The following is a 23,670-nucleotide window of genomic DNA, read 5'->3' on the forward strand; positions in this document are numbered from 1 at the left end:
CCTTCATCTAAATCATTGATATATATTGTAAAATAGCTGGGGTCCCAGCACTGAGCCCTGCGGCGCCCCACTGGTCACTGCCTGCCATTCTGAAAAGGACCCGTTTATCCAGACTCTCTGCTTCCTGTCTGCCAACCAGTTCTCTATCCACGTCAGTACATTACCCCCAATACCATATGCTTTAATTTTGCACATCAATCTCTTGTGTGGGACCCTGCCAAAAGCCTTTTGAAAGTCCAAATGCACCACATCCACTGGTTCTCCCTTGTCCACTCTACAAGTTACATCCTCAAAAAATTCTCGAAGATTTGTCAAGCATGATTTCCCTTTCATAAATTCATGCTGACTTGGACCAATCCTGTCACTGCTTTCCAAATGCGCTGCTATTTCATTTTTAATAATTGATTCCAACATTTTCCTCACCACCGATGTCAGGCTAACCAGTCTATAATTCCCTGTTTTCTCTTTCCCTCCTTTTTTAAACAGTGGGGTTACATTAGCTACCCTCCAGTCCATAGGAACTGATCCAGAGTCAATGGAATGTTGGAAAATGATGACCAATGCTATTTCAAGGGCCACTTCCTTAAGTACTCTGGGATGCAGCCTATCAGACCGTGGGGATTTATCGGCCTTAATCCCATCAATTTCCCGAACACAATTTCCTGACCAATAAATGGGCCACTGCCGGCCCATGCTCCTGTTTGCTTTATCCTTTACCGCCCCACTGCTACCTCCCTCAATACATAACTGTGGCATGACTTGCTATCCTATCCAAGCAGGCTGATTTTGTCAAGGCCCTAACCAGCGGGCATCACTGGGATCCAAGCATGCTGCTCACTTGGCCCGGTTTCCAGCAGGAGACTGGTTTCTCCTCTCATTGTCTAAGCTTACTGGTGAAGAATAGTTACTTGGATGAGATCTTAGCGCCTGAGAAAACATTGCCGAGCGTAAATCAGAAACTTCAGATGAGGAGGGAGAAAATTAGATGAGAAAATTATAATTTAAAAAAAGAAATGAACAGTGCCAAAAGCAGTAGTTTATTTTTATTTGGATTGATTTGAGATAAAAATCCAATTCGGCTCGACAGTCAAATTGACTGGATTGCACATTTGGTTAGGATGTGCTGTGGGTGGAACGTTTCTTTTTCCCTCACCTCTGGTGTTTTTCTCTCTTCCCTATTTTTCCTGAACTGACTTCCGGTTAAGCAATGCCTTGATTTCAAAATTCTTATCCTTATTTTCAAATCCCTTCATGGCCTCGCCCCTCCCTATATCTGTAATTTCCTCCAGTCCCACAACCCCACAGATGTCTACGCTCCTCTAATTCTGCCCTCTTGAGCATCCCTGATTCTAATCAATCAAACAATAGAGGCTATGCCGAATGTTGTCGAGTCCCCAAGCTCTGAAACTCCCTGCCTAAACCTCTCTGCCTCTCTACCTTTCCTCCTTCAAGACATTCCTGAAAACATACCTTTTTGATCAAGCTTTTGGTCACATGTGCTAATATCTACTCATGTGGCTCGGTGTCAAATTCTTATCTCATAATACTCCTGTGAAGCACCTTGGCACCTGACATGAAATGTGCTACATCAATACAAGTTGTTGTTGTTAAAAACTGGGAATTGGTTCCACAGGTGACAGCATCCCTTTGATTACTGTCCGTCTGAGAACCGTCCCTTTGATAACCGTCCCTCAGATAACCGTCCCTCTGATAACCGTCCCTCTGATAACCGTCCCTCTGATAACGTCCCTCTGATAACCGTCCCTCTGATAACCGTCCCTCAGATAACCGTCCCTCTGATAACCGTCCCTCAGATAACCGTCCCTCTGATAACGTCCCTCAGATAACCGTCCCTCAGATAACGTCCCTCAGATAACCGTCCCTCAGATAACCGTCCCTCTGATAACGTCCCTCAGATAACCATCCCTCAGATAACCGTCCCTCAGATAACGTCCCTCTGATAACCGTCCCTCAGATAACCGTCCCTCTGATAACCGTCCCTCAGATACACGTCCCTCAGATAACCGTCCCTCAGATAACCGTCCCTCTGATAACGTCCCTCAGATAACCGTCCCTCAGATAACCGTCCCTCAGATAACGTCCCTCAGATAACCGTCCCTCTGATAACGTCCCTCAGATAACCGTCCCTCAGATAACGTCCCTCAGATAACCGTCCCTCTGATAACCGTCCCTCAGATAACCGTCCCTCAGATAACCGTCCCTCAGATAACGTCCCTCTGATAACCGTCCCTCAGATAACCGTCCCTCAGATAACCGTCCCTCAGATAACGTCCCTCAGATAACCGTCCCTCAGATAACCGTCCCTCAGATAACCGTCCGTCAGATAACCGTCCCCCAGATAACCGTCCCTCAGATAACCGTCTCTCAGATAACCGTCCCTCAGATAACCGTCCCTCAGATAGCCGTCACTCAGATAACCGTCTCTCAGATAACCGTCCCTCAGATAGCCGTCACTCAGATAACCGTCTCTCAGATAACCGTCTCTCAGATAACCGTCCCTCAGATAGCCGTCACTCAGATAACCGTCTCTCAGATAACCGTCCCTCAGATAGCCGTCACTCAGATAACCGTCTCTCAGATAACCGTCCCTCAGATAGCCGTCACTCAGATAACCGTCTCTCAGATAACCGTCTCTCAGATAACCGTCTCTCAGATAACCGTCTCTCAGATAACCGTCCCTCAGATAACCGTCCCTCAGATAACCGTCTCTCAGATAACCGTCCCTCAGATAGCCGTCACTCAGATAACCGTCCCTCAGATAACCGTCTCTCAGATAACCGTCCCTCAGATAACCGTCCCTCTGATAACCGTCTCTCTGATAACCGTCCCTCTGACAACCGTCTCTCTGATAACCGTCCCTCTGATAACCGTCTCTCTGATAACCGTCCCTCTGACAACCGTCCCTCTGATAACCGTCCCTCTGACAACCGTCTCTCTGATAACCGTCCCTCTGATAACCGTCCCTCAGACAACCGTCCCTCATATAACCGTCCCTCAGATACCCATCCCTCAGATAACCGTCCCTCAGCTAACCGTCCCTCAGATAACCGTCCCTCTTATAACCGTCCCTCAGATAACCGTCCCTCAGATAACCGTCCGTCAGATAACCGTCCCTCAGATAACCGTCCCTCAGATAACCGTCCCTCAGATAACCGTCCGTCAGATAACCGTCCCTCAGATAACCGTCCCTCAGATAACCGTCCCTCAGATAACCGTCCCTCAGATAACCGTCCCTCAGATAACCGTCCCTCAGATAACCGTCCCTCAGATAACGTCCCTCAGATAACCGTCCCTCAGATAACCGTCCCCCAGATAACCGTCCGTCAGATAACCGTCCCCCAGATAACCATCCCTCAGATAACCGTCCCTCTGATAGCCGTCACTCAGATAACCGTCCCTCAGATAACCGTCCGTCAGATAACCGTCCCCCAGATAACCGTCCGTCAGATAACCGTCCCTCTGATAGCCGTCACTCAGATAACCGTCCGTCAGATAACCGTCCCCCAGATAACCGTCCGTCAGATAACCGTCCCTCTGATAGCCGTCACTCAGATAACCGTCCCTCAGATAACCGTCCCTCAGATAACCGTCCCTCTGATAACCGTCCCTCAGATAACCGTCTCTCAGATAACCGTCCCTCAGATAACCGTCTCTCAGATAACCGTCCCTCAGATAACCGTCCCTCAGATAGCCGTCACTCAGATAACCGTCTCTCAGATAACCGTCCCTCAGATAGCCGTCACTCAGATAACCGTCTCTCAGATAACCGTCCCTCAGATAACCGTCTCTCAGATAACCGTCCCTCAGATAACCGTCTCTCAGATAACCGTCCCTCAGATAACGGTCACTCATATAACCGTCCCTCAGATAGCCGTCACTCAGATAACCGTCCCTCAGATAACCGTCTCTCAGATAACCGTCCCTCAGATAACCGTCTCTCAGATAACCGTCCCTCATATAACCGTCCCTCAGATAGCCGTCACTCAGATAACCGTCCCTCAGATAACCGTCCCTCAGATAACCGTCCCTCTGATAACCGTCCCTCTGTTAACCGTCCCTCTGACAACCGTCTCTCTGATAGCCGTCCCTCAGACAACCGTCCCTCAGATAACCGTCCCTCTTATAACCGTCCCTCTGATAACCGTCCCTCTGATAACCGTCCCTCTGATAACCGTCCCTCAGACAACCGTCCCTCATATAACCGTCCCTCATATAACCGTCCCTCAGATAACCGTCCCTCAGATAACCGTCCCTCAGATAACCATCCCTCAGAAAACCGTCCCTCAGCTAACCGTCCCTCAGATAACCGTCCCTCTGATAACCGTCACTCAGATAACCGTCCCTCAGATAACCGTCCCTCTGACAACCGTCTCTCTGACAGCCGTCCCTCAGACAACCGTCCCTCAGATAACCGTCCATCTTATAACCGTCCCTCTGATAACCGTCCCTCAGACAACCGTCCCTCAGATAGCCGTCCCTCAGATACCCGTCCCTCAGATAACCGTCCCTCAGCTAACCGTACCTCTGATAGCCGTCCCTCAGCTAACCGTCCCTCAGCTAACCGTCCCTCTGATAGCCGTCCCTCAGATAACCGTCCCTCAGATAACCGTCCCTCTGATAACCGTCCCTCAGATAACCGTCCCTCAGATAACCGTCCCTCAGATAACCGTCCGATAACCGTCCCTCAGATAACCGTCCCTCTGATAACCGTCCCTCAGATAACCGTTCCTCAGATAACCGTCCCTCAGATAACCGTCCGACAACCGTCCCTCAGATAACCGTTCCTCAGATAACCGTCCCTCAGATAACCGTCCCTCAGATAACCGTCCCTCAGATAACCGTCCGATAACCGTCCCTCAGATAACCGTCCCTCTGATAACCGTCCCTCAGATAACCGTTCCTCAGATAACCGTCCCTCAGATAACCGTCCGATAACCGTCCCTCAGATAACCGTTCCTCAGATAACCGTCCCTCAGATAACCGTCCCTCCGATAACCGTCCCTCTGATAACCGTTTCTCAGATAACCGTCCCTCTGATAACTGTCCCTCAGATAACCGTCCCTCTGATAACCGTCCGATAACCGTCCCTCTGATAACCGTCCCTCTGATAACCGTCCCTCTGATAACCGTCCCTCAGATAACCGTCCCTCAGATAACCGTCCCTCAGAAAACCGTCCCTCTGATAACCGTCCCTCAGATAACCGTCCCTCAGATAACCGTCCCTCAGATAACCGTCCCTCAGAAAACCGTCTCTCAGATAACCGTCCCTCTGATAACCGTCCCTCAGATAACCGTCCCTCAGATAACCGTCCCTCCGTCCCTCAGATAACCGTCCCAAACCGTCCCTCAGATAACCGTCCCTCAGATAACCGTCCCTCTGATAACCGTCCATCTGATAACCGTCCCTCTGATAACCGTCTCTCTGATAACCGTCCCTCAGATAACCGTCCCTCTGATAACCGTCCCTCAGATAACCGTCCCTCTGATAACCATCCCTCAGATAACCGTCCCTCTGATAACCGTCCCTCAGATAACCGTCCCTCTGATAACCGTCCCTCAGATAACCGTCCCTCAGATAACCGTCCCTCAGATAACCGTCCCTCTGATAACCGTCCCTCAGATAACCGTCCCTCCGTCCCTCAGATAACCGTCCCTCAGATAACCGTCCCTCCGATAGCCGTCCCTCTGATAACCGTCCCTCAGATAACCGTCCATCAGATAACCGTCCCTCATATAACCGTCCCTCAGATAACCGTCCCTCAGATAACCGACCCTCAGATAACTGTCCCTCAGATAACCGTCCCTCAGATAACTGTCCCTCAGATAACTGTCCCTCCGATAACCGTCCCCCCGATAACCGTCCCTCAGATAACCGACCCTCAGATAACCGTGCCTCGGATAACCGTCCCTCTGATAACCGTCCGTCTGATAACCGTCCCTCTGATAACCGTCCGTCTGATAACCGTCCCTCAGATAACTGTCCCTCAGATAACTGTCCCTCTGATAACCGTCCCTCAGATAACCTTCCCTCAGATAACCGTGCCTCGGATAACCGTCCCTCTGATAACCGTCCGTCTGATAACCGTCCCTCTGATAACCGTCCCTCAGATAACCGTCCCTCAGATAACCGTCCCTCAGATAACCGTCCCTCAGATAACCGTGCCTCGGATAACCGTCCCTCTGATAACCGTCCGTCTGATAACCGTCCCTCTGATAACCGTCCCTCCGTCCCTCTGATAACCGTCCCTCAGATAACCGTCCCTCAGATAACCGTCCCTCTGATAACCGTCCCTCAGATAACCGTCCCTCAGAAAACCGTCCCTCAGATAAGCGTCCCTCAGATAACCGTCCCTCAGATAACCGTCCCTCAGAAAACCGTCCCTCAGATAAGCGTCCCTCAGATAACCGTCCCTCAGATAACCGTCCCTCAGATAACCGTCCCTCAGATAACCGTGCCTCGGATAACCGTCCCTCTGATAACCGTCCGTCTGATAACCGTCCCTCTGATAACCGTCCCTCCGTCCCTCTGATAACCGTCCCTCAGATAACCGTCCCTCAGATAACCGTCCCTCTGATAACCGTCCCTCAGATAACCGTCCCTCAGAAAACCGTCCCTCAGATAAGCGTCCCTCAGATAACCGTCCCTCAGATAACCGTCCCTCAGAAAACCGTCCCTCAGATAAGCGTCCCTCAGATAACCGTCCCTCAGATAACCGTCCCTCAGAAAACCGTCCCTCAAAAAACCGTCCCTCTGATAACCGTCCCTCAGATAACCGTCCCTCAGATAAGCGTCCCTCAGATAACCGTCCCTCAGATAACCGTCCCTCAGAAAACCGTCCCTCAGAAAACCGTCCCTCAGATAACCGTCCCTCTGATAACCGTCCCTCAGATAACCGTCCCTCAGATAACCGTCCCTCAGAAAACCGTCCCTCAAAAAACCGTCCATCTGATAACCGTCCCTCAGATAACCGTCCCTCAGATAAGCGTCCCTCAGATAACCGTCCCTCTGATAACCGTCCCTCTGATAACCGTCCCTCAGATAACGGTCCCTCTGATAACCGTCCCTCAGATAAGCGTCCCTCAGATAACCGTCCCTCAGATAACCGTCCCTCAGATAACCGTCCCTCAGATAACCGTCCCTCTGATAACCGTCCCTCTGATAACCGTCCCTCAGATAACCGTCCCTCTGAAAACCGTCCCTCAGATAACCGTCCCTCTGAAAACCGTCCCTCTGATAACCGTCCCTCTGAAAACCGTCCCTCAGATAAGCGTCCCTCAGATAACCGTCCCTCAGATAACCGTCCCTCCGTCCCTCAGATAACCGTCCCTCAGATGACCGTCCCTCTGATAACCGTCCCTCAGATAACCGTCCCTCAGATAACCGTCTCTCTGATAACCGTCCCTCTGAAAACCGTCCCTCAGATAGCCGTCCCTCAGATAACCGTCCCTCTGATAACCGTCCCTCAGATAGCCGTCCCTCAGATAACCGTCCCTCTGATAACCGTCCCTCTGATAACCGTCCCTCAGATAGCCGTCCCTCAGATAACCGTCCCTCTGATAACCGTCCCTCAGATAACCGTCCCTCAGATAACCGTCCCTCAGATACACGTCCCTCAGATAGCCGTCCCTCAGATAACCGTCCCTCAGATAACCGTCCCTCCGTCCCTCAGATAACCGTCCCTCAGATAACCGTCCCTCCGTCCCTCAGATAGCTGTCCCTCAGATAGCCGTCCCTCAGATAACCGTCCCTCAGATAACCGTCCCTCAGATAACCGTCCCTCCGTCCCTCAGATTACCGTCCCTCAGATAACCGTCCCTCTGATAACCGTCCCTCTGATAACCGTCCCTCAGATAACCGTCCCTCAGATAACCGTCCCTCCGTCCCTCAGATAACCGTCCCTCAGATAACCGTCCCTCTGATAACCGTCCCTCTGATAACCGTCCCTCAGATAACCGTCCCTCAGATAACCGTCCCTCCGTCCCTCAGATAACCGTCCCAAACCGTCCCTCAGATAACCGTCCCTCAGATAGCCGTCCCTCAGATAACCGTCCCTCTGATAACCGTCCCTCTGATAACCGTCCCTCAGATAACTGTCCCTCTGATAACCGTCCCTCAGATAACCGTCCCTCAGATAACCGTCCCTCAGATAACTGTCCCTCTGATAACCGTCCCTCAGATAACTGTCCCTCAGATAACTGTCCCTCAGATAACCGTCCCTCTGATAACCGTCCCTCAGATAACCGTCCCTCTGATAACCGTCCCTCAGATAACTGTCCCTCTGATAACCGTCCCTCAGATAACCGTCCCTCAGATAACCGTCCCTCAGAAAACCGTCCCTCAGATAAGCGTCCCTCAGATAACCGTCCCTCAGATAACCGTCCCTCAGAAAACCGTCCCTCAGATAAGCGTCCCTCAGATAACCGTCCCTCAGAAAACCGTCCCTCAGATAAGCGTCCCTCAGATAACCGTCCCTCAGATAACCGTCCCTCAGAAAACCGTCCCTCAAAAAACCGTCCCTCTGATAACCGTCCCTCAGATAACCGTCCCTCAGATAAGCGTCCCTCAGTTAACCGTCCCTCAGATAACCGTCCCTCAGAAAACCGTCCCTCAGAAAACCGTCCCTCAGATAACCGTCCCTCTGATAACCGTCCCTCAGATAACCGTCCCTCAGCTAACCGTCCCTCTGATAACCGTCCCTCAGATAACGGTCCCTCTGATAACCGTCCCTCAGATAACCGTCCCTCAGATAACCGTCCCTCTGATAACCGTCCCTCTGATAACCGTCCCTCTGAAAACCGTCCCTCAGATAACCGTCCCTCAGATAACCGTCCCTCAGATAACCGTCCCTCTGAAAACCGTCCCTCTGATAACCGTCCCTCAGATAACCGTCCCTCTGAAAACCGTCCCTCAGATAAGCGTCCCTCAGATAACCGTCCCTCTGATAACCGTCCCTCTGATAACCGTCCCTCAGATAACCGTCCCTCCGTCCCTCAGATAACCGTCCCTCAGATGACCGTCCCTCTGATAACCGTCCCTCAGATAACCGTCCCTCAGATAACCGTCCCTCTGATAACCGTCCCTCCGTCCCTCTGATAACCGTCCCTCTGATAACCGTCCCTCAGATAACGGTCCCTCTGATAACCGTCCCTCAGATAACCGTCCCTCTGAAAACCGTCCCTCAGATAGCCGTCCCTCAGATAACCGTCCCTCTGATAACCGTCCCTCAGATAGCCGTCCCTCAGATAACCGTCCCTCTGATAACCGTCCCTCTGATAACCGTCCCTCAGATAGCCGTCCCTCAGATAACCGTCCCTCTGATAACCGTCCCTCAGATAACCGTCCCTCAGATAACCGTCCCTCAGATACACGTCCCTCAGATAGCCGTCCCTCAGATAACCGTCCCTCCGTCCCTCAGATAACCGTCCCTCTGATAACCGTCCCTCAGATAACCGTCCCTCTGATAACCGTCCCTCAGATAACCGTCCCTCAGATAACCGTCCCTCTGATAACCGTCCCTCTGATAACCGTCCCTCAGATAACCGTCCCTCAGATAACCGTCCCTCTGATAACCGTCCCTCTGATAACCGTCCCTCAGATAGCCGTCCCTCAGATAACCGTCCCTCAGATAACCGTCCCTCAGATAACCGTCCCTCCGTCCCTCAGATTACCGTCCCTCAGATAACCGTCCCTCTTATAACCGTCCCTCTGATAACCGTCCCTCAGATAACCGTCCCTCAGATAACCGTCCCTCCGTCCCTCTGATAACCGTCCCTCTGATAACCGTCCCTCAGATAACCGTCCCTCAGATAACCGTCCCTCAGATAACCGTCCCTCTGATAACCGTCCCTCTGATAACCGTCCCTCAGATAACCGTCTCTCAGATAACCGTCCCTCAGATAACCGTCCCTCAGATAACCGTCCCTCAGATAACCGTCCCTCAGATAACCGTCCCAAACCGTCCCTCAGATAACCGTCCCTCAGATAACCGTCCCTCTGATAACCGTCCCTCAGATAACCGTCCCTCTGATAACCGTCCCTCAGATAACCGTCCCTCAGATATCCGTCCCTCAGATATCCGTCCCTCAGATAACCGTCCCTCAGATAACCGGCCCTCAGATAACCGTCCCTCAGATATCCGTCCCTCAGATAACCGGCCCTCAGATAACCGGCCCTCAGATAACCGTCCCTCTGATAACCGTCCCTCAGATAACCGTCCCTCTGATAACCGTCCCTCAGATAAAAGTATGTCTGATAACCTTTCCTCAGATATCCGTCCCTCAGATAACCATCCCTCAGATATCCGTCCCTCAGATAACCATCCCTCTGATAACCTTCCCTCAGATAATCGTCCCTCTGGGCGCAGACCATTACTGTGAGCTGATCGTATGGGGCTGATTTTAAATCAGAGCAGGAATCGCAGGGCGAGGGTGTTTGGGACTGCAGGGGGAGTGATGCGCGGCCCAAAGCATCTGGCAACCACCCGCCCCCACCCCCCCCAGAGTACGAGATCTGGGAAATATTAATTCCCGGGCCTCTTTTACATGCCCCAACACTGACTCTCTCCCGAAGCCGGTGGGAATGATTTTCCTCCAGGGTGGGTGACTTTCCTGTGCCTGATTCAGGCAAGTAAAAATGGTGGGGTGCAGGAATGCAAACGCCCCTCATCACCATGTCAGCTCCCCTCCTGCACGATCTTGATCCACCACTTTGACGACGTGCACTATTATCCAGCTATGTTAATCAGTCTGTCATTCAGTTCTATCAGCTAGATGACTGGTGACTGGTTGTCGCATAATGTTGTTACCTTGTTCAATCACATTGTTGTGTTGACTTTCATGTCAACCAGATTGTCAACTAGTTCTCATGCAGTTGTTACATATTATGTCATGTTGTCCTTTCATCCTAATCTGCCATCTGTCTAGCTTTATAATGTGCTGATGGCACATAATGCTATCATCTAGTTTTGCCAACTAGCTTTGCCATGTTGTCCTCTCATCCTTTGTCTTGTTCTGTCACTGCTTTATCTATCTTTTTGTTACTGAATCTACATGATCCTGTTACACGGTTCCATTCTGTTCTGTGGACTACTTGTGCAGATTAGTTCTATTACCTAGTTGTCTATTAGTGCTGAGAATTAGTTCTTGCTGTTCTGTATTGTTTTGTCGATTCGTTCTATGGCTCCATTTTTACAGCCTCCTTGCTTTGTTGATTAATTCTGTGGATCAACTTGTTGACCAGTTCTCCCTTTGTGGGCATTTCTTTTGTCAACTGACTTCTGGTTTGGTTTTCCTGAATTGCATGCAGACTGATCAGTATTCAATCTGCTGAGAAAGTTCATTAATTATAGCATGTTTCACTGGGGATCAAAAGAAACACGCCAGTGAGATAAAATAAACAATATACGTGAGAGATGAACAAACTAGATATCCGAAAACAATTTAACTTTTAAAACCTAAATCAAACAGGAATACATGGTTAATTTATACCTGAATTGTGATAAAATAATGCAGAACTCCTAGATTATAGAAAAGAAAAAAAATATTTTCAAGATTCTCCACATGGTTGATCAATACCTTGAAGAGCTGGATAGATATCTGGTTAAGAATAGAATTAAGGTCTATGAAGATAAGTCGAGGTAGTTATGAACAATGGTATGGGGAACATGATGATTCCTGAGTTTTTGCAGCTACAGATGTGTCTTTTCCAAGCTTCCTTGGCCAAATGGTCAAGAATGCATAACGTAGGATATCAGGTTAGAATGTGGAGTTATGCACCTGTTTCTTTTGGGGCAGCGAGACATTTTGCAGAACTTCTTCTCAAGCGATTAAATGGGTTGGGTAGAGCCCATATTGGAGCAAATTCCACACACAAGAAATGAGTTTCTTCATAGATGACTTGCCTTTCCTTGTCACGTTGCTTCATGTTCATGTTAAAAATAAACAAGTTCAAACTGTCAGTGATTACATGCTCTTGAGTAAATATAAAAAGTCATGGGGTTCTGTAAGCAGTTGGCAGAATCCAAAGTTATTCACTACGAAGAATAGAAAAACTGAATATTTTTGAAACTTTTAAATGTTGCTGTTCAGAGAGATTTGGGTGTCCTTGTGCAAGATGCACAGAAAGCTCACATACAGGTACAGCAAGCAATAGAGAAGGCAAATGACATGTTGTTTATTGCAAGGGGGTTGGAGTGTAAGAGTAAGGAAATCTTGCTGCAATTGTACAGAGCCTTGGTGAGACCACACCTGGAGTACTGTGCACAGTTTTGGTCTCCTTAGCTAAGGAAGGATATACTTGCCTTGGAGGTGGTACAATAGAGGTTCACTAGATTAATTCCTGGGATGAGAGGGCTGTCACGATGAGAGAATGTGTAGAATGGGTCTATACTCTCTGGAGTTTAGTAAAATTGGAGGTGATCTCATTGAAACATGCAAGATTCTGAAGTGGATTGACAGGGTAGATGCTGAGAGGTTGTTTCCCCGAGCTGGAGTGTCTAGAACTAGGGGGCACAGTCTCAGGATAAGGGGTCGGCCTTTTAAGACAGAGATGAGGAGGAATTTCTTCACTCAGAGGGTTCTGAACCTATGGAATTCTCTGTCCCAGAGGGCTACGGATGCTTAGTCTCTGAACATATCCAAGGCTGAGATAGATAGATTTTTGGAATCCAAGGTAATCAAGGGATATGGAGATCGGGCGGGAAAGTGGAGTTGAAGTCGCTGATCAGCCATGATCTTATTAAATGGCGAAGCAGCCTCGAGGGGCCATATGGCCTACTCCTGCTCCTAGTTCTTATGTTCTTATGGGCTGGATTTTTGGTTTTCGGCGAAAACGGTAGTTTTATGCCAAAATTACCGTTTTCACTGCGCTACAATTTTTAGGCCTAACTTTCAGCCTTTATGCATCAGTAAAGTTGGCGTTGCAGAAGGATCCGCGGCGCAAACCATGAGTTTCGGCAACTTTAGTCCAGGGCCGGTAGCGCTGCGAGAGAGGGGGGGGGGAAACAAAAAAAAAATTGTAAAAAACATTCGCAAAACCCTTACCTACAAAATCGCTGAAAAATAATGAAAAAATAAAAACTTTAACTTACATTTTTTGCAGGTTTTCATACTTATCGCTGCTGGCAGGGCTGCTCCGACAGGTTTGACCCTATCGGTGTTCTCGGCATGGCGGAGAATACCGAAAGTACAGCGGTAACGCAATCCGCAGCATTGCACTTCCTTTCACGTCGGCACACCTCTCCCCGGCGGTGCTTGAAAGCGCCGCCGCAAAGGGGTACCAGAGCATCCCGCCGACTGGGTTTTGCCATGGAGGGTCAAATCATGGCGTAAACCCAGTTGCAAAATCAGCGAAAATCTAGCCTTCAGTTCTTAATCCCTTGGATTTTTGACCATGGGCTGTTTAGACATTCATGTTATGAAGTATAACTTACTTGGTGCTTTCTTCTTCTTTCCTTTAATTATCTGTTCATCTTGCTTTTTTTTGCAGTGCCCAGCACATCACCTCAGAATGTTTCGCTGGAGGTGGCAAATTCCCGTGTAAGTACAGAAACCTATTTCAACTTGGGTCTGCTTTACCACATGGCGTCTGATTAAAGTGCTGATCTGAACTTAAAGGGCTAAATCAAATTCCACTTCAATGACCTGAGGACAGAGCCAATGGGATAGTGCAAACGAATCTGTATGTATGTGTTTATGGTATATGTGAGAGGGACAGGACAGTGGGGGAGCGGAGGTAAGAGTCATTCCTGTCAGGCTGCTACGACAGGTATTGAAAAAACATAATTGGCGAGTGTTTTGACCTGGGGTTCTTAAGAATTGACCTTTATTGTAACTGGAATTGATTACTTTCTCCTTTCCACTTCAATTTAGCAATGACACAATATAATAGATATTGCTGTTCTTCTAAGGATTTGTGCATTTGAGGCATCCTTTCACAGTTAAATGAAATAGAAATTGTGTTGGGCTACCACTGACCTACCCACCGGGTTATCCATACAGTAAAGTGAAAAATTTACAAGCGGTGCTTTGCACAGTTAATTCATTGAGCCCTCAATTGCCTTTGTTGCCTGAAGAGCACAACAATTTTTAAATTTAAGAGTAATATAAATATCTGGGACAGACCAGAAAGCAGAATAAATGTTCTCGCCTCCTAAATTTGGATGGATTTTAATCTGCATCTCTGGAAGAAATGCATGTCTCCTCTCAGAGTTGATGTTGATTCTCTCTGACTTCCAGGAAAACATTTAGTGGCTGTATTCCCAATGTGATTTTAGATGTAGCTATGTAGCCATGTTACAAAGCAGTAATACCAGTGAATGATCACGAGGGGCTAAGAATAGCTGAGCGGCCTTGGATTCTCGATTTCTTTGGTGTGGTGTAGGACTGGAAGCCAAAGATGTGGAGAAAAGAGCATTATGTATTCATTTTTAAAAAATGGTTGAGATTACATAAAATCCATTACCAGGGGTGCCACTAGGCCTTGCCCTCGCCATCTCCTCTCTTCCAACTCCGGCAGATAATCAGCTGGTGGTTCTTTTTCTATTCGGGTCTTTACGAATTCTGTCATCTTCCAAGAGGAACTCTCTTCAGCCAGGAGGGACATTAAGTCACGACTGAAACCCATTCTGAAAGATTTTCAGATTGGAATAGGGCAGATTTTAGGAAAATGAGGAGTGAGCTAGCTACGGTGAAATGGAATGAGAAATGAGCGCACAGAACTGTCGGAGGTAGCGATCTCCCCCCTGCTGACAGTGGGCAGGCCAGTTGGTGGAATGTGCCCACCAGCTGCCCATTGATGGCGGCGGGAGGCCCGGTCTGTTTTAAGGGCCGGGCTTCATTGACATTTGGCCGGAGAGCAGCAAACGAGTGCTCTAGGGCGGCAAGGCCGGCTCCAGGCCGCCAGAACATCGGACAGTCCAGCTAGCCTCCAGGCCGAAAGAAGAGGAATCCGCTTTCTGAGAAGGGGGTGGGATGGGGGATGAATCCAGAGCGAAAGTGGACCAGGCTGGTTTTGTGGAGCCTGGATAAGCTCTCCTGCTCCTCCCAGCCTCACAAAAAAACCGTGAAACTTAACTTATCAGCCGGACCGCCAACACTTACTGGGCAAAGTGTGCGTCACGCAGGCTCTGCTCAGTACTGTCCTAAAAAGGGGTCCTATGTATGTCATACAATCCTAATTTGAATATTAAAAGGGCCTACCGCCTAACATATGCAGAGGTTCCAGCCAGCCAGCGGCAGACCCTGGAGAGGATTGTGGTGGCGACAGCAACAGCAGGAATGAGGCAGGAAGTAATTGTCCACCATTTTGAGGGCACTAACTCCCTTTTCCACAGGAAGGAAGGAAGCCTCATAATCACCCCATAGATCAACAATGGGTATTTTTTAAATGATTGCTAAGGAACATAGAAGGTCTATCTTCTAGATTGAATTCTAAACCCCCTTTTTTTACTTTTCCTACCATTGCACTAGCTTTTAGTACTTTGTATAATTGGGCCCCTAAATCCCTTTGCTCCTCCACAGCTTCCAATAGCTCATCGTTAAGAAAATATTACGATTTTTCTTTCTCAGACCCAAAGTACATTTCCCCGCATTGAACTCCAGCTGCCATAGTTTCACCCTCTCACTCACTCTGTCTATGTCCCCTCGTAACTTCCTGCCCACATCTACACAACTGACTGTGCCTCCTAAGTGTTATATGAAATCTTGGATATATAACTCTCCATTCCTTTATCTAGGTCATTAATATACAGGAAACAAAGCAGAGGCCACAGTACAGATCACTGGGGAACAGCATTTATCATGTCTGCCAATCAGAGAGTGTTTTCCTTATCCCTACTCCTACCTCCCAACCAGTTACTGACAGAATAAATATAAAAGAAATAACTTCAAATTTCAGATACAAATACAGGTTCAAAGCAAACTAAAATTGAAGATGAGGCCTACAGGTATGATTAAAAATGAAAGAGAATATATGTGAAAATAAGGAAGACGGTTGAGCGAGATAAGGGGCTAGAATTTGATCAAAATCCACCACGGCCGGATTGCCAACCAAAACACCGCTAAGATTATTCAATTAAGGCTGGCAGAAAATTGATCAAAAAATGGAAACATTTCTGCCCGGGGGGGTGGGGGAGGGGGGGGGAGGGAGGAATCAATCTTACATGTGGATTCTTGGCAGAAAAAATGATCCTGGTCAAATTGGGTGGTGCTTACTCAAAATTTAGTCCGACGCTGCGAGTTGGGCCGAGAGAGGGGGGGAAAACACACAAAATATTTTTCCAAAAAACAAAGTAACAAAAATCGGAAAACATTCAAAGGACCCTTCTGCACTGAATCGGGGGTAAGTGATTGGCTGGTGATTGGAGAGTAGTTTTTCATTTTCTTTCTTTATCAGTAAGTAACCTTTAGCCTTGTTGTTTCCCAATTAAATTAATCCAAGGGTTAAGTCATGACAGGAGAGCTCGGACGCGTGTTCTGCTCCTCCTGTACTATGTGGGAACTCAGGGACGCTTCCGGTGTCCCTGACGACTACGTGTGCGGGAAGTGCATCCGCCTGCAGATCCTGACGGACCGCATTGCGGCACTGGAGCTGCAGGCAGATGGAGCATCCACGATGCTGAGAATGACGTGAATAGCACGTTTAGCGAGTTGGTCACACCGCAGGTAAAGGGTACACAGCCAGATAGGGATTAGGTGACCAAAAGGAAGAGCAGTGCAAGGAAGGTAGTGCAGGGGTCCGCATCGGTCAGCCCCTTGCAAAACAGATACACTGTTTTGGGTACTGTTGGGGGGGATGACTCATCAGGGGAAGGCAGCAGCAGCCAGGTTCATGGCACAATGGGTGGCTCTGCTGCACAGGAGGGCAGGAAAAAGAGTGGGAGAGCAATGGTGATAGGGGATTCAATTGTAAGGGGAATAGATAGGTGTTTCTGCGGTCGCAACCGAGACGCCAGGATGACATGTTGCCTCCCTGGTGCAAGGGTCAAGGATGTCTCAGAGCGGGTGCAGGATATTCTGAAAAGGGAGGGTGAACAGCCAGTTGTCATGGTGCATATAGGTACCAACGACATAGGTAAAAAACGGGATGAGGTCCGACGAGACGAATTTAGGGAGCTAGGAACTAAATTAAAAAGTAGGACCTCAAAAGTAGTCATCTCAGGATTGCTACCAGTGCCACGTGCTAGTCAGAGTAGGAATCGCAGGATAGCTCAGATGAATACGTGGCTTGAGGAATGGTGCAGAAGGGAGGGATTCAAATTCCTGGGGCATAGGAACCGGTTCTGGGGGAGGTGGGACCAGTACAAACCGGACAGTCTGCACCTGGGCAGGACCGGAACCAATGTCCTAGTGCAGTTGGGGAGGAGTTAAACTAATATGGCAGGGGGATGAGAACCTATGCAGGGAGACAGATGGAAATAAAAGGGAGACAGAGGCAAAAGATAGAAATGAGAATAGTAAAAGTGGAGGGCAGAGAAACCCAAGGCAAAAAGGGGCAAAGTATGTTAAAAAGACAAGCCTGAAGGCTCTGTGCCTCAATGCGAGGAATATTCAGAATAAAGTGGACGAATTAACGGCGCAGATAGCAGTTAATGGATATGATGTCATTGGCACCACGGAGACATGGCTCCAGGGTGACCAAGGCTGGGAACTCAACATCCAGGAGTATTCAATATTTAGGAAGGATAGACAGAAAGGAAAAGGAGGCGGGGTGGCGTTGCTGGTTAAAGAGGAAATTAATGCACCAGTAAGGAAGGACATTGTCTTGGATGATGTGGAATCGGTATGGGTGGAGCTGCGGAATACCAAAGGACAGAAAAAGCTGGTGGGAGTTGTGTACAGGCCACCAAAGAGTAGTAGTGAGGTTGGGGACAGCATCAAACAAGAAATAAGGGATGTGTGCAATAAAGGTACTGCAGTTATCATGGGTGACTTTAATCTACATATTGATTGGGCTAACCCATCTGGTAGCAATGCGGTGGAGGAGGATTTCCTGGAGTGTATTAGGGATGTTTTTCTTGACCAATATGTCGAGGAACCAATGAGAGAGCTGGCCATCCTAGACTGGGTGATGTGTAATGAGAAAGGACTAATTAGCGATCTTGTTGTGCGAGGCCCCTTGGGGAAGAGTGAACATAATATGGTAGAATTCTTTATTAAGATGGAGAGTGACACAGTTAATTCAGCAACTAGGGTCCTGAACTTAACGAAAGCTAATTTCGATGGTATGAGGCGTGAATTGGCTAGAATAGACTGGCAAATGATACTTAAAGGGTTGACGGTGGATAGGCAATGGCAAACATTAATAGATCACATGGATGAACTTCAACAATTGTACATCCCGTCTGGAGTAAAAATAAAACAGGGAAGGTGGCTCAACCGTGGCTAACAAGGGAAATTAAGGATAGTGTTAGATCCAAGGAAGAGGCATATACATTGGCCAGAAAAAGCAGCAAACCTAAGGACTGGGAGAAATTTAGACTTCAGCAGAGAAGGACAAAAGGTTTAATTAGGAGGGGGAAAATAGAGTACGAGAGGAAGCTTGCCGGAAACACAAAAACTGACTGTAAAAGCTTCTATAGATATGTGAAGAGATAAAGATTAGTGAAGACAAACGTAGGTCCCTTGCAGTCGGACTCAGGTGAATTTATAATGGTGAACAAAGAAATGGCAGACCAATTCAACAAATACTTTGGTTCTGTCTTCACGAAGGAAGACACAAATAACCTTCCGGAGGTACTAGGGGACCGAGGGTCTAGTGAGAAGGAGGAACTGAAGGATATCCTTATTAGGCGAGAAATTGTGTTGGGGAAATTGATGGGATTGAAGGCCAATAAATCCCCAGGGCCTGATTGTCTGCATCCCAGAGTACTTAATGAAGTGGCCCTAGAAATAATGGATGCATTGGTGATCATTTTCCAACAGTCTATCGACTCTGGATCAGTTCCTGTGACTGGAGGGTAGTTAATGTAACACCACTTTTTAAAAAAGGAGAAAGAGAGAAAACGGGTAATTATAGACCGGTTAGCCTGACATCAGTAGTGGGGAAAATGTTGGAATCAATTATTAAGGATGAAATAGCAGCGCATTTGGAAAGCAGTGACAGGATCGGTCCAAATCAGCATGGATTTATGAAAGGGAAATCATGCTTGACAAATCTTCTGGTATTTTTTGAGGATGTAACTAGTAAAGTGGGCAAGGGAGAACCAGTGGATGTGGTGTATTTGGACTTTCAAAAGGCCTTTGACAAGGTCCCACATAACAGATGGTGTGCAAAATCAAAGCACATGGTATTGGGGGTAATGTACTAGCGTGGATAGAGAATTGGTTGAGGATGCAGAGACTCGGGATAAACGGATCCTTTTCGGAATGGGAGACAGTGACTAGTGGAGTGCTGCAGGGCTCAGTGCTGGGACCCCAGCTCTTTGCAATATACATTAATGATTTGGATGAAGGAATTGAGTGTAATATCTCCAAGTTTGCAGATGACATTAAACTGGGTGGCGTTGTGAGCTGTGAGGAGGACGCTAAGAGGCTGCAGGGTGATCTGGACAGGTTAGGTGAGTGGGCAAATGCATGGCAGATGCAGTATAATGTGGATAAATGTGAGGTTATCCACTTTGGTGGCAAAAACACGAAGGCAGAATATTATTTGAATGGCGGCAGATTAGGAAAAGGGGAGATTCAACGAGATCTGGGTGTCATGGTTCATCAGTGATTGAAAGTTGGCATGCAGGTACAGCAGGCGGTGAAGAAGGCAAATGGCATGTTGGCCTTCATAGCTAGGGGATTTGAGTATAAGAGTCGGGAGGTCATATTGCAGTTGTACAGGGCCTTGGTGAGGCCTCACCTGGAATATTGTGTTCAGTTTTGGTCTCCTAATCTGAGGAAGGACGTTATTGGTATTGAGGGAGTGCAGCGAAGGTTCACCAGACTGATTCCCGGGATGGCTGGACTGACATATGAGGAGAGACTGAATCAACTGGGCCTTTATACACTGGAGTTTAGAAGGATGAGAGGGGATCTCATAGAAACATATAAAATTCTGACGGGACTGGACAGGTTCGATGCAGGAAGAATGTTCCCGATGTTGGGGAAGTCCAGAACCAGGGGACACAGTCTTAGGATAAGCGGTAGGCCATTTAGGACTGAGATGAGGAAAAACCTCTTCACTCAGAGAGTTGTTAACCTGTGGAATTCCCTGCCGCAGAGAGTTGTTGATGCCAGTTCATTGGATATATTCAAGAGGGAGTTAGATATGGCCCTTACGGCTAAAGGGATTTAGGGGTATGGAGAGAAAGCAGGAAAGGGGTACTGAGGTGATGATCAACCATGATCTTATTAAATGGTGGTGCAGGCTCGAAGGGCTGAATGGCCCACTCCTGCACCTATTTTCTATGTTTCAATGCAAACGAATAAAAATAACATGATTTACCTTTTTACGTAAGAGAAGGATTTGGGGGAGCAGGCAAATCTTAAATTGGTTAAAGATGAGATAAGTTCTATTATAATAAATTTTAAAAAATAATTCGAGAAGTTAATTCAGCTAAAGGAGGACAAATTACAGGAACCTGACAGGACATATCGAACGCCCCTGAGGGAAATAAAGGAAGAAATAGCAGAGGCTCCAGCAGTTAATTTTAGATGTTATTTTGGGGTATGTCCATTCTACACACATGTCCCATCATTCTGGCATGGATAGTGTCCCGTGCAAATCATCCCCATTTGAAATGGGCATCCAGTACTGTTAGACAGTAGTAATTATACTGGAGTTCCTGGAAAGGGCACAGTAATATTAGAGTGTCTATTTTAGCCATTTCCTAACTGGGTTTTTTTGTTGGTATTTAGGGTTTCAGTAGTCTTTGTGCCAGTTGTTCTCAATTATTTATGTTTTACCCCCAGCTCCTTACAAGTTAACAAACAAGGACAGGAAAAGACCAACTGGTCTATCAAACCGGTCTCATCGTGGCAAGATGCCATCTATATGTATCAGCAACCCGATCGCACCCCTCCCCTTGTATATCATATTATCTCTTGGGCGAGGCCCGCCTTAGGCCAATGTCAGAAGAAACTCTGGGAAATTCCTCTGCTATCCCTGAAGGCTCCAGTGGACCATTGTAATAGATATCTTGATTCCAGTTCATCCACCTATCTTCTATCACTTGAGCTGTCTTCCACTCACTGAGGCTCAGGTGTGGTATTCTAGTGGTTATTGCTCTAGTTCCCCATGTCTGTTCTGATAACTAAGGTAATCTGAACTCGGTATCCTGATCCATCAAAAAACAACGATGTAGAAAAACATCACAAGGCAATTCACAGAGGCACAATTAGACAGAAGGTGATCCAAAGAAGGAGATATTATGAGGGGTGAGCAAAAGCTTGGTCAAAGAGAAAGGTTGTGAGGAGGAAAGGTGTAGGGATTTAGAGAGGTGATTCCACAGTATGGGGCTTGGATGGCTGAAAGCAAGGCCACAAATGGTGAAGTAAAATGCAGGGACACAGCGGGGTATAGGGGCAGAGGGAGTTGGAGGAATGAAGAGCTCTGAAGACGTTGTAAGGCTGGAGCAAATTATAGAGGCATGGCTATGAAGGAATTTAAACACCAGGATGAGAATTTTAAATCAGAGGTGTTGGGACATCAGAAGCCAACGTACGCCAGCAATGAAGTATTTATGAAGGGTTGTGATTGTTGTAATGTAAGAAAATGCAGCAGCCTATTTGTGCACAGCAAGCTTCCACAAACAGTAATCAGATAATGACCAAATAATCTGTTTTTTTTTAATAGATTTTGATTAAATGATAAATATTTAGCGAGGACATTCCTCTGATCTTCTTAGAACAGGATATTTTACATCTACTTGAGAAGGCAGGCAGGGCCTTGGTTTAGAAATATAGAAACATAGAAATCTACAGCGCAGAAGGAGGCCATTTCGGCCCATCATGTCTGTGCCGACCGACAAAGAGCCACACGGCCCTCGGTCAGCAGCCCTGAAGGTTACATATAAACATATGAACAATGAACAATGGCGGACAGGTAAAGAGCATCCAACTCAACCAGTCCACCCCCCCACAACTGCGATACCCAATGTATCACAACATTTTACACTCCACCCCACCCGGAGCCATGTGATCTCCTGGGAGAGGCCAAAACCAGATAAAAACCCAGGCCAATTGGGGAAAAAAATCTGCTGATCGAAACTGGTCCAGGAGATCACCCTGGCACTTCAACTGCCCATTCAAGCACCTTTTAAATATGGTCAGGGTTTCTGCATTCACCACCCTTCCAGGCAGTGAGTTCCAGACCCCCATAACCCTCTGCATGAAGAAGCTTCCCCTTAAATCCCCTCTGAACCTTCCACCAACAACCTCAAAACTATGCCCCCTCGTAATTGACCCCTCCACCAAGGGAAATAGGCCCTTGCTATCCATTTTATCCAGGCCCCTAAACCCAGCCTATCTAATCTGTCCTCTTAGCTAAGATTCTCCATTCCAGGCAGCATCCTAGTAAATCTCCTCTGCACCCTCTCTAGTGCAATCACGTCCTTTCTATAATACGGCGACCAGAACTGCATGCAGTACTCCACCTGTGGCCTAACCAGAGTATTATACAATTTAAGCATAACCTCTCTGCTTTTGTATTCTATGCCTCGGTCAAAAAAGGCAAGCATTCTGTATGCCTTCTTAACCACCTTATCCACCTGGCCTGCTACTTTCAGGGGTCTGTGGACAAGCAATCTCTTTGTTCATCTACACTATTAAGTGGCCTACCACTTAATGTGTATACCTTATCCTTATTAGCCCTCCCCAAGTGCATTACCTCACACTTTTCCGAATTAAATTCCATTTGCCACTGTTCTGCCCACCTGACTAGTAGATTGATATCCTCCTGCAGCCCATGACTTTCCTTTTCATTATCAACCACGCAGGCAATTTTAGTGTCATCTGCAAACTTCTTAATCATACTCCCTATATTCAAATCTAGATCTTTGATGTATACCACAAAAAGCAAGGGACCCAGCACTGAGCCGCGCAGAACCCCACTGGAAACATCATTCCAGTCACAAAAACATCCATCAACCATTACACTTTGCTACCTACCTCTAAGCCAATTTTGGATCCAACTTGCCACTTTGCCCTGGATCCCATGAGCTGTAACCTTTGTGACCAGTCTACCACGTGGGACCTTATCAAAAGCTTTGCTAAAGTCCACATACACTACATTGTACGCACTAGCCTCATCGACCCTCCTTGTTACCTCCTCAAAAAATTCAATCAGGTTAGTCAAACACGATCTTCCCTTAACAAATCCGTGCTGACTATCCCTAATTAATCCTTGCCTATCCAAATGTAGATTTATCCTGTCTTTCACTAATTTTTCCAATAATTTTCCCACCACTGAGGTTAGGCTGACAGATCTGTAATTACTCGGCCTATCCCTTTCTCCCTTCTTAAACAAGGATATCACATTAGCAGTGCTCCAATCCTCCGGTAACATGCCCAGATCCAAAGAGAACTGGAAAATGATGGTGAAGGCCTCTGCTATTTCCTCTTTTACTTCGCTCAACAGCCGGGGATGCATTTCATCCAGGCCTGGGGTGTTATCTACTTTCAAAGCTGTTAAACCCCTTAATGCCTCCTCTCTCACTATGTTTA

At 47.6% G+C, this 23,670-nt stretch overlaps 1 protein-coding gene across 1 annotated transcript in view; it reads left to right on the plus strand.

Moving 5' to 3' along the window:
- Positions 1–23,670, plus strand: part of dcc (DCC netrin 1 receptor) — a gene marked incomplete at its 5' end in the record, with an annotated part of 1,018,431 nt that overhangs the window by 702,328 nt on the left and 292,433 nt on the right. The window contains one exon of the mRNA XM_070862030.1: positions 13,508–13,557. Coding sequence (XP_070718131.1) covers positions 13,508–13,557 — 50 coding nt within the window. The remainder of the gene's footprint in view (positions 1–13,507; positions 13,558–23,670) is intronic.

Source organism: Pristiophorus japonicus, chromosome 2 (genome assembly GCF_044704955.1).
Source record: "Pristiophorus japonicus isolate sPriJap1 chromosome 2, sPriJap1.hap1, whole genome shotgun sequence".
NCBI lineage: Eukaryota > Metazoa > Chordata > Chondrichthyes > Pristiophoridae > Pristiophorus > Pristiophorus japonicus.